This window comes from Phyllostomus hastatus, unplaced genomic scaffold, assembly GCF_019186645.2.
Source record: "Phyllostomus hastatus isolate PE091 unplaced genomic scaffold, TTU_PhHast_1.1 phas_scaffold_93, whole genome shotgun sequence".
NCBI lineage: Eukaryota > Metazoa > Chordata > Mammalia > Chiroptera > Phyllostomidae > Phyllostomus > Phyllostomus hastatus.
This window is the reverse complement of record NW_025334042.1, coordinates 19,720,111-19,737,298: the sequence shown is the minus strand read 5'-3', so window position 1 is coordinate 19,737,298 and position 17,188 is coordinate 19,720,111. Positions and strand designations below refer to the sequence as shown.

Genomic DNA, 17,188 nt, shown 5'->3' with positions numbered 1-17,188 from the left:
GGGGGAAGAGAGAGGTACAGAGAAGCAAATGTCCAGGCTGGTTCAGCTTCAGGAGCATGAATATTCCAGAGTCTTCAGTAGCCTATCCCCTGCTGCTTCCTTAGGCTTCTGGATGAGGATAGCTCTCTCCTGAGTACTGGAAGGAAGATGAGAGAGTTGAGCCTTCTGGCCTATCCACGAGGAACTCTCAGCCTGTTGGAGGAAGCAGGACACAGTGACAGAGCTAAGGTCACTGAGAGCCCTGGTCCCAATGCTAGGGGGTGACTTTGGGCTAGGACTGAAATGTTTCTTTAGAAAAGCATTTCTGGAATAAGAGTAAGGGGGTTACTTGCTGGGAAGGCTAAAAGAAGATGGCCTGGGGTGATGGCAAGGGAAAGCTTAGGAAAATGGTCTTTCCTAAGGTGTGGTTTTTTTTTGGGGGGGGGCGGTTTCTTTAATAACAGAAGAAGAATATTTATCCAATCCAAGGAACCTCTGATCAGGATATTTACTGGTGTCTCTGATTCTGGACCAATGTGTGACCACCTATTAGAAACAAAGCCAAGAAGGGCTGAGGAAGACTCTTCTGATCTGAGATTAAAAAACGTATTCTAGAACTTCATTCCACATAACCCCAGGAGTATTTTTCTTTGATCTAATCCAGTCTCTTTTTCTCCAATTTATCAGTAGGTTGCCTTCCATTCTTTTCTTAGAAACACCCCGGGTGGGGTTCTACTTCATCATTCTACTTTTCCGTCTGAGTCCTACGTGTGTCCCACTTCCCACATCAGATCAACAGGTCCCTCTAGATTCATCCTTCCCTCGCCTGCTCCTCCTGTGCTCAGCCCAGGCGTTGGCACCAGGGACATGCAGGATGAATGTGAAACAGACTGCTGCTTAGGACAAGGCTCATTGCTCTGCCTTCTGTTGTATCCTAGAGCCGGGGCTTCCTGTGAGGTCCTCTTGGCAGGGGGAGGGGGGGCAGGGGGGACAGAGGTAGAATGTGCCTGGGGGTAAGTGGCTGACACAGCCTCCACTGAACCATCACAAAGCATAATAACAACCAAGGTGTTTACCCCACGGGGGATAAGGCTTTGGGTCATTGGTGAGTGATGGAGATGACACTAGCCACAGATGAGCAGATAAGGGAGTCTGGGTGTCCTTTGTGGAGAAAAGGATGGGCTCTCTCTGCTGCCTAAGAAGAGATGCTATAGTCCATTCCCTCTGAAGGGGGGAGGGACAGTGTCAATAAGCCCAGGTGACCAGTAGGGCTTTCAGGAAGCTCAGGGTTATGCTTTCCATTATTTCATGAGATTTTTTTTCCTTTGACCCATCATTTTGGCCAGGTTTTTATTTTTATTTTTTTGCTACAAGCACAAGAAAGAGTTCATTAACTCTGGTCATTGATAACAGAAAAGTAAGAAGAGGATTAAAACTGAAACAAGAAAAACTTACACGTACATAGGATTGGTTGTCTACAGGAGCCTCTGAAGTCCCTTTTTTTCTGAAAACTTCCTAAGAAGCTGAGACACCCACCCATCTGGGACCACACCACTTCTGCCTAGCGTTAGGGAACAGGTAAGATGACCTTTTCTTATCTTCCCATGAGGGGTTGACTAGCTGGATGAATCAGGAATTCCTCACAACCCTCGACCTTGGCTCACCTCTCTTTCAGGTTATGAGGAGACAGAAGTGACACATCCAGGTTTCAGAGGCAACGGATGTGTGGGCAGATCAAAAGGTGTCTACAGCCTTGGAGGAGGCCTTCTCATTTCGCATTGCACCTGCCTCCAACATCAGCTTACTGTGTGACCACGGGCCCTGGCGACCCCCTTGGCCAGTAAGTCTAGGTGAAACAGCCCTCTGACACCAGGGCTCAGCCACGTAAGACGGAGAAAAGCACCCTACTCAAGGATTTGCAAATGTGTTACCTGTTACGTTGGGTCTCTTTTGCCCTGCAACATTGATTTTGGGGAAATTATTACCTATCATGTAGGCGAAATGTGTAAGAGTGGGTTTCATGATGGGTTAAACAGTTAAGCAAGTGAGTTATTGCAAGACTTTTTAGATCCATTACTGCGCTTGGTGCTTTCTACTGCATGCAGGGTGTGGCCAGATTCAGTGTTCTCCACACACAGTGACTGGGAAACAGAATCGTGAATAAGGTTTTTTTTCCTAGTTTTTAATATTTTTGAACTTTCTAGTATAAGCATGTAATATATTTATAAATCAGTTATCTTTTAAAAAAACTAGAGAAGAAAAGGAGGAAGGCTGTTCTAGTATCAAAAACAAAATAATTTATTTAAGAAATACTAAGCAAATTATCTTCATTTCACCATTAAATCAACTTAAATTCCCAAAGTCAAATGTACTTACAACACAATGGAGATCTAAGTATAACAAATATTCTGAGCAGTCTGGTCCAGTTTATGGCAAGATGCCCAGGGCTCCATTGCCAAAACCAAAGGGAGGAAGTGTGCCTGGACTTGAGGGCATGTGCCAGCATCACCCTAGCATGGCTCAAGGGAGAAAGAATTCTCCGGCTGGTGACCAATGTCAGTATCTACCCTGAGGAAGGTGGGGCCGAAAACTGTCAGTGCTCACCAAGTGTCCTTGCTCTCTTCCTCACTTCCCAGCCTACTTTGGGGTTCAGTGGGGGGTTGGGGTCAGTTCAATGTGAGGGGCATTGACATGTGTTACGTCTAGGATGAGGTAATTACCAGACCATGTGCCTCTTCTGTCTTTCCCCCTGTTCCAGTAGCCTTGCAGGCCATGTGGGCCATGTGGTGAGACTACAAGACAGAAGAACCCAGGTCTCTGAGACCCCCAGTGAGAGAACCATGTAAGAGAGCCATTCCAACCTGCCTTGGACTATAAATGAGAAAGAAACCTCTTTTTTATAAAGTTAAGTCACTGAGATTTTAGGGTTTGTTTGTTAGGGCAGTCAATGTTAACTATCTGAATCCAAGCACAGAAGTGGGCTGGCAAAAATACCTCTTAGTAGCCAGTGCTCTTTATCCTTAGTTCATGTACACACATAATCTTCCAATCACTCTTAGGCCTTCTCTACTTCCCTTCTCACTTAGCTTCTTGAAAGAATAGTCTATCCTAGTAATATTAAGAGTGATGATAGTAACAATGGTTTAATAACATACTATGTGCCATTGACTGAATTAATAATTCTCATACATTCACTAAATTTAATTCTCATGACAATTTTATGAGGAACTACTATTATCTTTTCTTTCTTAATTGAATGGATTGGGGTGACATTTGTTAATAAAACCATACAGGCTTCAAGTGTACGGTTCAATAAAACATCATCTGCAGTGTACTTACCACCCAAAGTCAAGTCTTCTTTCCATCTCCATTGACGCATCCTTTGCCCACTTCCACCTCCCCCAACCCCTTTCCCCTGACTATCACCATACTGTGTGTCATATATACATATTTTTTGCTTAAACCCTTCACCTTTTTTCACCCAGCTCCCAACCCCCTCCCCTCTGACAGTTATCTGTTTGTTCTATGTATCTGTGCTTCTGTTTCTATTTTGTTTGTTAGATTATTTTGTTGATTAAATCCACATATAAGTGAGATCATATAGTGTCTTTCTCTGGCTTATTTTTCTGAGCATAATAGTGTACAGGTACATTCATGCTGTCACGAAAGGTAAGATTTTCTTCTTTTTTTTTTAGAGGAGCTCAGTATTCCATTGTGTAAATGTACCACAGCATATTTATCCACTCATCTACTATTGGCACTTGGACTGTTTCCAGGCGTGGCTATTGTGAATAACACTGCCATGGACATAGGGATGCATGCATTCTTTTGAGTTAGTGTTTCAGGTTTCTTCAGATATACTCCCAGAAGTAGGATCACTGGGTCAAAAGGCAAGGAACTACTACTCTTAACCCCCTTTTCACAGTTGAGGAAAGTGAGACTTATGAAGCAGAAGGATCTTGCCTAAATTACACAGTAAGTGGCAGAGGAGGACTCAAACCTGGGTCCATCTGATACCCAAGTGTAAGCTTCTCCCACAAGCTCTACAGAATCCCAGCTCCTCAGCAGACTTGAAAGGGCCTCTCTGATGTGGCTGCTTCCTGCCTCCCCAGCTCCTGGCACTGCTGCACCCTTCCCTCCCCCACCTGCTGACCCTCCTCACCTTCCACCTCTCACCCCAGCAATCATGACTGTTGTCACCATTCCAGTGCCTCTGGCCACTAAAAAAGTTAACTTTGTCCACTGAAAACTCTGCACATGTTGACTCTCCTGTCCACCTTCTAGGACCTTGCTGAAGATAACCACTCTCCTCTGTGCTGCTTCAGGATCTTCTTTTGCTGCCGGTATCTCACCATGTGGCAGCTACATTTCTGGTAGTTATGTCTCCATTAAGGACATGGACCAAGCTTATGTATCACTGTATGCCCAGCACTAACTCATGCCAGGTATGTGATAAATGATGATAGATTTCTGTTTTGTTTTGTTTATTCATTGTTTTATTTTTTAGGTTCCTCATATAAGTGAGATCATAATTGTATTTGTCTTTCTCTGACTTACTTCATTCAGTATAATACCCTCTAGGTCCATCCATGTTGTCACAAATGGTGAAATTTTATTTTTTTTTATTGCTGAATAATATTTCACTGTGTGTGTATATATGCATATATATACAATATCTTCTTTATCAGTTCTTCTATTGGTGGGCATCTAGGTTGCTTTTATATCTTGGCTATTGCTAGCACTGCTGCAATGAACAAAGAGGTGAATATATCTTTCTGAATTAGTGTTTTGTTTTCTTCAGATAAATACCCACAGTGTAACTGCTGGATCATATGGCAACTCTATGGCAAGATTTTAAATTTTTGAGGAATCACATACTGTTTTCCATAGTGGCTGCATCATTTTATAATCCCACCAATAGTGTCTGAGGTTCCCTTTTCTGAAGTCAAGTTTTTGAACCACAAATATGGAGGACAAGATTCTGTTTCCACTAACCTTTATCAAGCATGAGCTTTGTACTGGGCATTGCACAAGACATCCTCACACTGCCTCACTTTAGCCTAATGACAACCTGGGGTATTATTCTTCCTATTTTATAGATAAAGAAATGAGGCTGCAAAGGGTTGCAAGCTATGTTCATGACCCACAGTTACTTGCAGAATCTGAATCTGAATTCCAAGCTATTGACTTAAGTCTGGGACTCTCTCTGGACTCATTGCGATCCTGTTCAGATGCCCCTGTGAGACTCAGCCTGAATATGTGCCAGCCTCTCACTCGCTCTTTGTATCCTGTTGCATCCTGACAGTAGCATCATGGCCTATGGACCTTTGAGAAATCTCTGAGCACAGAACGTTTTGGAAGCTGAGTGGTATGTACAACAGAAGTGGGCCCATGTTTAAATACAACTCAGACAAACATACATTCACATCCATACTCAAATGAATGAAACTTCACCAAGGACCAAAAGAACATTGGTCATATGTTAAAGAGAATTTACCTTTGGCTTTTTCTTCTTTTGGAAGAAAAGCCATAACTTGAGACCCAGGCTTCTGGAATTGGCCTTCTGCTAACTCTTGACCAGTTTAAAATCTTGCCACAAATATTGGCTCCCTATCCTGTCTAGTATTCTGAACGTTCTTAAAGATTGCCCATTCATTGGAGTGCTGGCCCGAGAAAAACGTGACTTAGAAGGTGTATCTGTGGGTGTTGGGGAATAGCGATGAATTCTGAGTATCTCAACACTCATTGGAGGGGAAGGTGGGATCTGGCAGTCGTGCAAGGATCACTCAGATGTAAAGATACTGTGGGACTCTGTGGAACACACTGGACCTCAGATGCCCCAGGTTCCACATCGCTGGCCTTCACATATAGAAGAGATGTGGCCTGAGATGAGGATTCCCTTAGGAGAGAGAACCGTCCTGTTCCTGTATGAGTTTTATAAATTTATTGGTGAAATGAGGGGAGGTGAGGTCTGAACCAGGACAAGAACCCACATATTGACAGCATGAGTCCCTTCACTGATGGGACAGCCTGCAGGGGTACTCCCAGCTGTAAAATCTCTGCAGGGGCCATGCAAGGTACAACCTATAACCAGGTGTCTCCCTTGAGCTGGTGTTGCTCTCACAGGAGACACTTCTTACAGGTCTCTCAGTGGGCCTGTGATCTTATGCACCCATGGAACACATGGCCAAATAACTCCCTAAACCAGGGCATGGAAGGGGCAGCAGGAGGATTGGGGTTATTCTTGAAGGGGAAAAAAAAACCTTCCTCTGTAAGGACTAGTATTCAGGACGGGGAGGCTGAGTTAGGAGGTTTCTTGGTGTAGAGGCAAAAGGATGGGCTAGAATCCTGATTCTACTTTAAGAAGGACTAAGTCAGTGAAATGAAAGAGAGGAGATGGCAATGGTAAGGAAAACCGAGAAGAAATGTAACAAGAACTGCCTAGAGAAAGGAGTCCAGAAGAAGCCAGGGCAAGGTGTCAGCTGTCTTTATCTTGTGGTGTTCCTGGTGGGTGAGCTCAGAGTTGAGGTCTTGCCGGGGGAGTCCTTGAACTCACTTGCACTCCCCAGCCTGGTTTTGGCCTCCCCGCGAGGGCTGCAGTTTCCACTGCCAGTGACACAGCCTCCAGAGAGCATGCCGCCGCCGCCGCCATAGCCCACAGAGCCGGGCCGGTAGCCATAGGTACCCACACTGCTGAACCCAAAGCTGGCCCCTGCACCTGCAGTCCCGGCCGTGGAGCTGCTGATGACCGCTAAGGAGGATAGAGGGAGGAATGATTAGTGTGTGCCCGAGGACAGGGGTGACCCAAAGTCCCCTCCGACCTTCCAGTCCCAGCTAATTTAAATGTCTCCTCCATAAGCAAACACTTCACATCAACTCTGGAGTTTAGTGACACACTCAATTCCTGAGCAGCTCAGGCACCAGAAACAGCCCGGGTCCCACAGGACCTCCAAATCAGGAAGCTTCTCCTTTGAACAAACGAGAGTAGCAAGGACTTGCCCTGAAGAAAAAATGATGCCCAAGCAAGGATTACATTTAACTTTAGAATACAGTCTTACTTTTTCTTTCAAAGAACTTCCTCATTGGTTGATTTAGGGGAGTTTTTTGCTGGCCTCTCTTGGAAGGAGACCAAGCAGAACCCTGTAGGACCAGCATTAAAACTGGTTGCACACAGCATGTCTCTGCCTGGTCTCCACTCTCAACGAGAGTTCTTCCTGCCCATGGCTCCTGGGCTCCCATCATGTGTGAAAGCTGAGTTTCATCCCAGCATGGGGGAGACTTCTGTGGGAAGGGGCCAGTGTGAAAGGTCGGAAAGGGATGGCGTGCTGACTCCACAAGAAGAAGCAGCAGGCAAGGGAGGTGGTTATGGCAATGGAGCTATTTCATGAGGGTCCTGGTGGCAGGTACCCATTTACTTTGTGTTTGTTAATGGACTAAAAATATTCCTCAGAGGCATGAAATACTCACAAATGCTCACAGAGTTGGTGTATTCTCCAGACATCCTGCACAAAGAGAAAAGCACAGGTGAATCTCCATCACGTGGAGCCCGAGCTACCCTCACCACAGCCTGAAATCCTCAGCCAGACGAGCTCATGTCCAGGCATAAACTGCCCTTGCAAGTTTCTAAGCACCTCCCTCTCCATCCTCAGTCTGCTGTGCCCACCTCAGAGACACATGAACTTGCAAGCTTGGAGCCCCCAGCAGCAACACCACCTCCAGGGTCCCTTCTGCCAAGCTTCCCTTTAGCCCACTTTTTCATTCTCGAGAGGCTACGGCATGAATAAGTACATGTGGAAATATGAGCGTCAGGAATTGCCACCAGTGGACTCTCTGTATGATTTCAGGGCCAGTAGCTTGTCTTCTCTGGCTCTTACATGTAAAACAGTGCTAAGTTAGAGCAGAATTTTAGAATGTCAGGGTTTCATGTACCATTCTCCCATGTGTTGCTACGACCATCTACAACTCATACTAGTAGTTTTCATTGACTCTGCCTTTTATAACAAAAAATGCATTTCCCTTAAAAGGAAATTTTATATCACCAGGATAAATAGACAGCCAGAACCCATTACCTGACCAAAAAAGAACAAAACAGTAGCAGTAAAAATAAATATACTGACAATTAAACAATTAAAATTTTTCTTTATCAAGGTGGTGTTGTCTGCCTAGAGACTGAACCTGGGTCTATTGTTTTTCATTCATGGGGGTGTTTGCAGGTGCCAGGGCAGTGTTAAAGACATAATAGCATCACACTGAGACTTTCTCCAGTCTGAAAAACTAGGAGAACTATAAAGGAAATCTGTCTCATCTGATTGATGCTCTTTAAAGTTATGTTTGTGGGTGACATGAAAATCATCTCCAGGCCCTCCAGCAGCCTGCCCCCCAATACTCTCAGAAATTGAGTCAGGGGATTCCAAAAGGTCTTCCAGCTCTAACATTCTAAGACCCCTCCTTATCACCCACCTGCACTCCTCGCCTTCCAGCAGCTTGCGGTAGGTAGCGATCTCGATGTCCAAGGCCAGCTTTGTGCTCATGAGCTCCTGGTACTCCCTTAGCATCCGGGCCAGCTCCTCCTTGGCCTGATGCAGGGCAGCCTCCAGCTCGTCCAGCTTGGCCCGAGCATCCTTCAGGGCACAGTCACCCCGCTGCTCGGCATCGGCGATGGCCATCTCCAGGTTGGAGCACTGAAGGTCAGGAGGTAACATCCCCCTGAGTTCTAAGGCACCCTGAGCTTCACTTTACCCCCTGCCCCCGTATGCTCACAGTGGTTGGGCAGAGCAAAGTTACAGCCATTGTGATGGAGTCCTGTCAACCTGGGACTGGGAGGGGTGCTATCCTCAGCCCCTTGACTTTCTGAAAAGACCCTCCCAATTGTTCCCAGACTTCAGATGAGGGCTAAATGAGGAAGATGAAATGAGAGACTCCATTTGAGGAAATGGGTTCTGAGATGGGGAACCAAGAAAAGAAAGAATATAGGTGAGTGTGTGTGGTGGGCAGTTTACCCCTCCCTTGGACATGAGCCAAGAACCCCTAAATCCCATTCACCTGCTTCTTCACACTCTCAATCTCTGAGCGCAGCCTTTGGATGAGCCGGGTCAGCTCTGAGATCTCATTCTTGGTGTGCTTAAGGTCATCTCCATGCCGACCAGCTGCCAGCTGGAGCTCCTGGAACTAGAGGGAGATGAGCCAAAGCAAGGACCTTGACTCAGGGCCTGGTAGACTGTCTTTGCTGGGGGAGTGTGGTAGAGGTGGGTAGGAGTCCCAGACTTCACCAGGTCTAACAGAAGCCTCCCACTCAATCATTGTATTGATTGATTGATTGGCTGGTTGATTTTCCTTAAGCACAGTTGATCTCACTGATGATTAGATTTGACCATAAGACTGTTGAAAGTCCCATACCCTCCACACTGCAACTTTGTAACACACAACTCCAGTTATGGTAGTCCTCTGCCTATAGCCCTTCAAAGTCTAGGTCAAATTCAAACTCCTGGTATGGTATCAAGGTGCCATACCAGGCACCTTGATACCTTTGAAATCTGGTACCCACCAGCCTTTCCAGACTCATTCCTCATAGCCCCTGTCCATCAGCTCCAAGTTCCGTCAGTGTCCCACATGCTCTCAAGTCTCTGAGTCTTTGTCCTCTATCTGGCTCCAACTCAGTCAGTACAAAGTCACTTCCTACAGGATGTTTTCCTTGATCCCCTGGTTGGGTGCCTTCTCCCTAGAGCCCCTGCCACACCGGTCCATAGATCTTAGCACACTGTACTGTGATCACAGGTTTCTATGTCTTTTCATCAGACTCAGAATGACTAGAGGCCAGAGAACTTTTTTAAAAAAAAATTTCTGAATTCCTAGTACGTAGCTCAGTGTCTGGCTGGTACTCAAAAGAGGTGTGATTAATGAATGAATGAACCAAAGAGGGAGCTGATGAGCTGCCCATCTGCATTTTCTGTGACTTCTTTCCCTTCACAGTTCAGCCGGGACCCAGGTTACCGGCAGTCCTGCTGGGCGTGGAACAACATTTGTGCATGTGTAGTGGGGTTGGATTTGTCTATACCCCAACACCACTAGTTATGAATTTTGGGTCATCTACTAGTTAGGGATTATTCCTGCCTTTGATGTCATCCACTGGATAGTTAATAGAGAGTATTCCATTTCTACTCCAGAATTTGGTTTCAGGGGAACACAAAAACATATGGCATTCAGACCTCGGGTGGCTGTGCTCTGCCCTTCTCTGTCCTTGGGTGCTTGGCCTTGCCAGTTGTCTCATATCTGACTCCAACACGGCACTAGATTCAGGGTTCCTCTTAAAGGTAGGGGTCTTCTCTCTGTTCTCCCGTGTTTTATCTTTGGGAATAATCCAGGGACAAAAAACACTAGGGCAGTACAGATGGCCTTCTCTTGCTTCTCCGAAAGGCTATGTGAACACAATGGTCCTCCCCACACTCCGACCAGGACAGAGGCACTAACTGTCCCAATTCTGACACCAAGCACTCCCCTGAGTGTTGAGTCACACAGCCATCCCTGACTCTGGTTTGCAGCAGTAATGTAGAGGGATTTGAGGACTGGGGACTTGAGTTGGAACCTTTATCAAGAATCCCAAGTCTGTGGTGTCTCCCAGGCTTTGAAAGCTTCTCTTCTTCCCACCTCTGCAGGATAAATTTTTCTGTCCCTTGGGTAGCAAGGTAGCAGGGAGATGGACAAGATAAGATCTCAAGAGTGTGAATTTCCCTTGAGAAGAGGTCTGATAAACAACAAGGAACAATAAGGAAGTTGCCACTTAGATCTGAGAAACCATATTATCTAAAAAATTATCTCCCCACCCAGAACTCATTAGAGAAGGTAAGATCTAAATGACTCAAACACCCTCTTTACTCTTGGAGCTGGACTTGAATGAAAAGGTAAATTACCTAATCTCAGAGCACAGTGAAGAGATCCCCTAATTTATTATAATTAAGAAGAGAGCTGAGATGCCAACTGCCCATGTTTCCTCCTTCCCAGACCCAGTTCACAACTCTGCCTCCAGAAGTTGCTCCTGATCTGCCCCATCTGATCCTCGTTTCCTAACCTCTGTCTCCCCTGCACTCAAGACTCTGTGCCACGTTCATTTGCACTCAGCTGTGCGTGTCCTCTGGTGGCTGTCATGATCTAAGTGGATCCTAAGGACAGAGCTTTGTCTTCTCCTCCCTTTGGGCTTCCTTCAGTGCCAGGGAGACTATCATGACCCAGACAGTGTGTGGGCCATGGTGGGTCATGGGCCTGGGCCAGTGGTCTTGGAACATGTGACTCAGGGTAGGTGTGCTGCCTCACCTTGCTCTGGTACAGGGCCTCAGCTTCAGCCTTGCTCTTCAGGGCAATCTCCTCATATTGGGCACGGACCTCATCGATGATGCTGTCCAGGTCCAGGTTCCGGTTGTTGTCCATGGACAGGATGACAGATGTGTCACTGATGTGAGACTGGATCTGAGCAATCTCCTGCATGGGAAACAAGGAAGCATGAAATGTCTTTTGTGAGCAGAAGAAAGAGACAAGGTAATGGCCCTATCCCAGCAGGGGAGCCCCCAAACCCTCCCAAACAGAGGCAGCTGCATTCTCCAAAGCTTATAAAAATGGAGGTCACCAGCCCAGAGGTTTCAACACTACACCTAAAAGCTGCTGAGTGTGTTTGAAGCAGCCCAAGAAGGAAACAGCCTATGTGTCTGTCCCCTGAGGCTGGTCAGAAGTAGAGAAGGTAGAGAGGAAACAGCATGGACACCACACAAGAGACACTAAGGACACAGGAGCTTCACAGATACTTGGCTAACAGGCTGAGGGTTAAAGTAGTGGAAAGGGTTTAAGGACTCCCCATCTCCATCCCTGGGGATTTCTGACCAAGACCCAAGGAAGTTTCCCAAGTGGCAGAGAGAAGATAGGTAAAAATGAGAATGTGCTCCACTAAAGGTCAGTGGGAACCCCTTAAGGACCCATGGCCTCCTGAAGGATGTGAGAGCAGAACACTGGAGGTCAGGCTGGGACTGATGACACACCTTATCTGGAGGTATGGGGAGAGATGTCACCCTCATCTTTGATCTACAAACACTCTCCCAGCATCCAAATATTGGAGATCTCCTGTGCTCTTCAAGTTGCTGATGAGTAAGTAACTGCCCATTCACATCTGTCCTTCCAGAAGACAGAACTGGGGTGGGTGTGAGGGAGCCTTACCCCCTCATACAGACATTTGAAGAACTTGATCTCTCCATCCAGGGCATCCACCTTGGCCTGCAGCTCCACCTTGCTCATGTAAGCTGCATCCACATCCTAAGGGAATTCAGAGACGCCCGAATTTGCATTTCTTCAAGCCCAGACAGCATTTCCCTGGGAATAGGCACCCCAGCACCAACTCTGTGACTAGCTGCTGCAAGGACTGGAGTCACAACCCAGGGGGCAAGAACCTGACTTTCACCCAGGAATCACCGTAACACCTTGAAGAAGTCCCTGGTGCCTCTGGAACTCCTTCTGGGGTTGGATCCCATCCAACAATGGGCTCATTTTACTGCCTCTATTTCTCAAAGAGAGGTTATAGGAGAGAGCCCTATCCCCCCGCCACACCCTCCACAAGCCATCATTCATTAGTCAGAGCCGAAGGCAACCACAGAGATTCACCAGAGACAGAGAGATATGTCACCTGAGACGGGCAAAGTAGAGAAGGTGGAGGGGAAACAGGAAGGTAAAGCTGGAGCCTTTCTCAAAGCATGTCCTATTCCTAAAGCGAAAGCAAGCATGACCTAGAGATTGACTATCCATATTTGGGCTCCTACCCATTTACACAAAACATAGGGACTGACGAAGTGATGTGTTCTCAATAAACATCAAGGTGTCCCAACATGTCCCAAGCAGTGAATCCCTCCATCTGCGCTGGCACTTCAGCTCCAGACCCTTGCAGGGAGCACAGACTTCAGTCTCCTCTCTGATGTCACCCCCCAGCCTCTACACTCCACTCCCTGGGTGACCAAGGGATAGGCATCCCCTCCTCACCTTCTTAAGTACCACAAACTCATTCTCAGCAGTTGTGCGTTTGTTTATTTCCTCTTCATACCTGCAAGAAAAGCCACCCAGTGAGCAGGATGTGTGTATGTACCTTTTAATAGGTGTTATTCTACATCTTTGCAAATCTGTCCAACTCTCTAAGACTCTTTGTTCAGTATTGTGGGCAGAGTTTGAAGCAAATCTCCCAGGCCAGGTGACCGGATGGTTTGGGGTTTGGATTTCCTTCACTGTCTGGAGAATGAGTAGGTTCTTCCTCCTCCCACTCAGTTTCCAAATCACAGGAACATATTGCTGCCCCTTTCAGCCATGATGCTTGTGTCACCCAGCTGTCTGACACCCCTACCCATAACTTCACTTCATCCCAAAGCATGAGTCCCAAGGAAGCCAGAACTGTCCCCTGAAAGAGAAAGAAGCATGGCCCAAATGTCCAAAACCAGAGGGAAATAAGAAAGGAAGCCCAACAGAAATTCCAGATCCCTGCCATGCTAGGGAATTTTCCTTGGAACTTAGAGGGAAACAGTGAGCTGGGGAGCCAAGAGCCTGTGGGGTATGCACACTTGGGCCCTCAAGAGTGGGGAGAGAAGAGGACATGCCCAAGAGGGGGTCATCTGTCAGGACAGTCCTGCCACCTTCTAAGAGGCTAGCTGTCCCCTGTCCAGCTTGCCCAGCTGTCCAGAGAAGGCCCTCATCTTCCCCAAGCAGAGGAGGTTAGGATGGGTCACTCCCACATGAGCTCAGTGCTCCTGAGGCCAGAAGCAAATGTCCCAGTGCCAGCTGGGAAAGCCCAAACCAAGAGGTGATCAACATGGGTGCAGGACCCCTGCTCACCTCTTCTTGTAGTCCTCTACTATGTCCCGCATGTTCCTCAGCTCCGCGTCCAGCCTCACCCTGTCCCCGGACAGCGTCTCCAGCTGCTTCCGCAGGGTGGTGATATAGCCCTCGTACACAGGCTCCAGGTTGTTCTTGCAGTTGTTCAGGTCCAGCTGCTGCAGCAGCTCCCACTTGGTCTCCAGCACCTGGTTCTGCTGTTCCAGGAACCGCACCTGGAACCCAGATCAACAGGAACTCTGTCATGGAGAGAGGCTGTGGGGTTTCCTTTCCTAGATGGTAGCTGTGTTCTCTTACACTGCATAAGCTTAAGGGGTAAGCCTCAGCCCTTAGAAAAGTCACTCATGCCCCTCCCCACCCAGGCCCTTTGTCTGACTGAGGGCTCTCTTTCTGGGAGCAGCCAGTAAAATCATTACCCTCTAGTCAAGATCTGTCTCCTCTGCACCTGTCAAAACCTGCCTGGACCAATGTTGGTTGTCACCCTGAGCCTGCTCTCCAAGGCAAGTTCTTAGACATGTAAACAGGCCTATAGTGGCCTTCATGCTCTTGAGTGGCTCTGTTTGGACCCAGTGGCCTGACCTGCGCTCTGCCTACTCTCTGTCTCTTCGGTCATGGCCTTTCCCAGCCCAACCAGAGGTCGGTGCTCAGCTGACCTTGGGTCTCAGCCCCTCTTATGTTCATGTCCAACTCTCTATGATCTCAGAGCATTTCCCAGAATTCTCAAGTGGCGGCCTATAAATATTGTACCATTCCCTTGCAGAAAACCCTCTGGTGGTTCCACATCACCTATAGAGCCAAGTTGAAATTCCTCTTATGCTCTTCACAAGATGCCCAGCCCCTCTTCCACCATTCACCTAGCACCCATACAAACCCAAGGTGTCCCCGCTCTCTGGGCAAGTCCTTCATGCTGCATGTGATGGCCCCCTCTCCCTAAGTTGCCTTTTCCCACCTCTGTCTGGCAAACTCCTACTCAGACTTGACCACCCCACGTCATTGTCACCTTTGGTAAACTTCCTCTACCCCCTGAAAATCAGGAAGCCTATTTCCCAAGATGTTCCTACTCCTTTGTTCCTCAATGGTTCTCAAACTGGAATGTGTCTCAGCATCACCATTGGGGTGTGTTAGAATGCACATTCTCAGGCCCCACTCCCAGAGTTTGTGGTTCAGTAGGCATGAGGTGGGGCCTGAGAATGTGCATTTTCAATGAGTGCCCACGTTATGCTGATGCTGACAGTTCAGGGACCACTTTGGGGAACCCCTACTCCAGTGTACCACTGATCCCCATGTGTCTTGCCCTATAGTTTGGATGTATGACAGACAATGAGTCTGTCTTCTGGCCAGAATCTGAGCTGCCTGAGTCCCATATGAGAAGGAGGTGGGCCTTATGGCATTCTACACATCTGAGGCTGCCACAGGCCTCTCCATAGTCTGGCTTCTAAGTTTCACATGCCATCACTCCCCTTCTTCTCAACTCATGCCACTTTCCCTGCCTCCAGGAGACCTGCCCAGACTAAGTTGTCTAGTTCCTCCCACCATGGCCACCCTGATCTCTCAGCACTGATGTCCAGGGTTTGTCCAGTTCCTCTCTGCCCTGTCCTCAGCTGCGTCTGCATCCTGGGGAGATGTTCTGCCTTCCTCTGCCTCAGACAAGGGGCTCCCAAAGGCAGTGAAGGTAGAAAAAGGAAGGAGCTCTACACGGCTTTCTCCAGAAGTCTCACCTTGTCGATGAAGGAGGCAAACTTGTCATTGAGAGTCTTGATCTGCTCCCGCTCTTGAGCACGCACTTTCTGGATCTTGGGGTCCAGCTCCACATTAAGGGGAGCCAGGAGGCTCTTATTGATGGTGACCTGAGGGATGCCTCCTGGAGGACACATAGACGGACACATGGGCCCCAGGGCCACACTGCCAAACATGCTGCCAGCAAAACCGCTGGCCCGGCTTCGGCCAAACCCATAGCTCCCCATCCACCCACTGCCACTGGTCACGTTGAAGGAGATGCTCCGGGTGACCCCAGGCTGTAAAGGCTCCGACTGCTGAAGCCCCCACTGAGCCCTTTGCCCCCTGCCCGGTAGGAGGATGAGCTGCTCCCCAAGAGCACAGCTGAGCAGCCGCTGAAGCCCCCCTTGGCAGTTCCTGACTTATAATTGAATTGGCGGCTCATGCTGGAAAGGCCAGAGATAAAAAAGGCCTGGAATAAAAAGCTAATCCTCAGGTGAGATGCAACTCACCAGCCTGTGATCTTGGTCTCTCCCTTTATAGGATTTGAGAGGCAGCCACTGCACTAATTTGTGGGCTTAGTTTGCCTGGGGGCAAGAAATCATTTTCTCCCAGCAAACTCAGAGATACCAGCTAAATCATGTGAAACCCCCCAAAGTGATAGGCTTGCAAGCCTTGCTCATGTAATTTGAGTCTTATCTAATTAATGTGGGGCAGTTAGCCTGGCCAAATTATCCTTAGAAAGATCTTGGCCAGGAGGTTTGTCACAGCCTCAATTGCCTTTCTCCAGGGAGTGGTAAGGGGTGTGGGTGGATTGCGGGGGTACAGAGGGAAGACCTTTAATTGACAGTGTCATCTGTGAGAGATCTCATGACTGTACCAGCATCAGATGGGCTGCTTCAGGGACCACTTTTATGTGGTTAGGAAGAGACTCCACAGCCTAGCTTCCCAGGGTTCCTGAAGATAGTTCTTATGGTGACCAGACCCATGGGCAGTGAACTGGAACTAGAAATCCAACCCAGCCCTCTGGCTGCCAGCCTGTGTCCCAGGAGGGTCTCCTGCTCCTCTGTGCTGGCCAGCTGCTCTGCACACACTGACTTTGCTCCAGCCTCTTTCTACCACCTTCATCCTTGACCTTGCAATAATAATATTGTTACTATTCATGATGGCTCACACTGGTGAAATGTGAAACAGCATTAAAAAAGCTCCTGGCACACAAAAGCTCATTTAATCCACTTGACCTGGGGAGGAGTTGTGATGATCCACATTTAACAAATGGGAAAACCAAGGCTCAGATAGTTGAGGCCAGCAAACACTTCATGAGCCCTTTCTTTGTATGAATCCCAAAGGATGCTAATGCCCAACAAAACCTAGGCCCAAGCCCAGAGGACTCCCTTAGCTGGTTTCTGTCCCCACATTCAGAGGGGCCTTACCTGTGCAGGCCTTATTCATCTGTCAGACCAGCCAGACAGACAGCCATTCACTTGCTCATTAATTCAGCCATCCATCCACTCATTTAACAAGCCTCTGTGGAGAGGTGACTTTGTCTTGGGTACTGTGCTAGGCTCCAGGGTCATAAATTAGTAAGACAGAAACCTAGTTTTCAATTCTAGGGGAAGAGCAGACACTTGAATTTCATTAG

General features: G+C 47.8%; 1 protein-coding gene across 1 annotated transcript; it reads right to left on the bottom strand.

The window, feature by feature from the left end:
• Window positions 1-6,467: 6,467 nt before the first annotated feature.
• LOC123812658 (keratin, type II cytoskeletal 73-like) lies at window positions 6,468-15,991 on the bottom strand. The gene is given in 10 exon segments (XM_045829437.1): window positions 6,468-6,730; window positions 7,447-7,481; window positions 8,440-8,660; window positions 9,022-9,147; window positions 11,287-11,451; window positions 12,178-12,273; window positions 12,991-13,051; window positions 13,831-14,045; window positions 15,549-15,838; window positions 15,841-15,991. Coding segments are annotated over 10 exon segments (1,623 nt in total).
• Window positions 15,992-17,188: the final 1,197 nt, after the last annotated feature.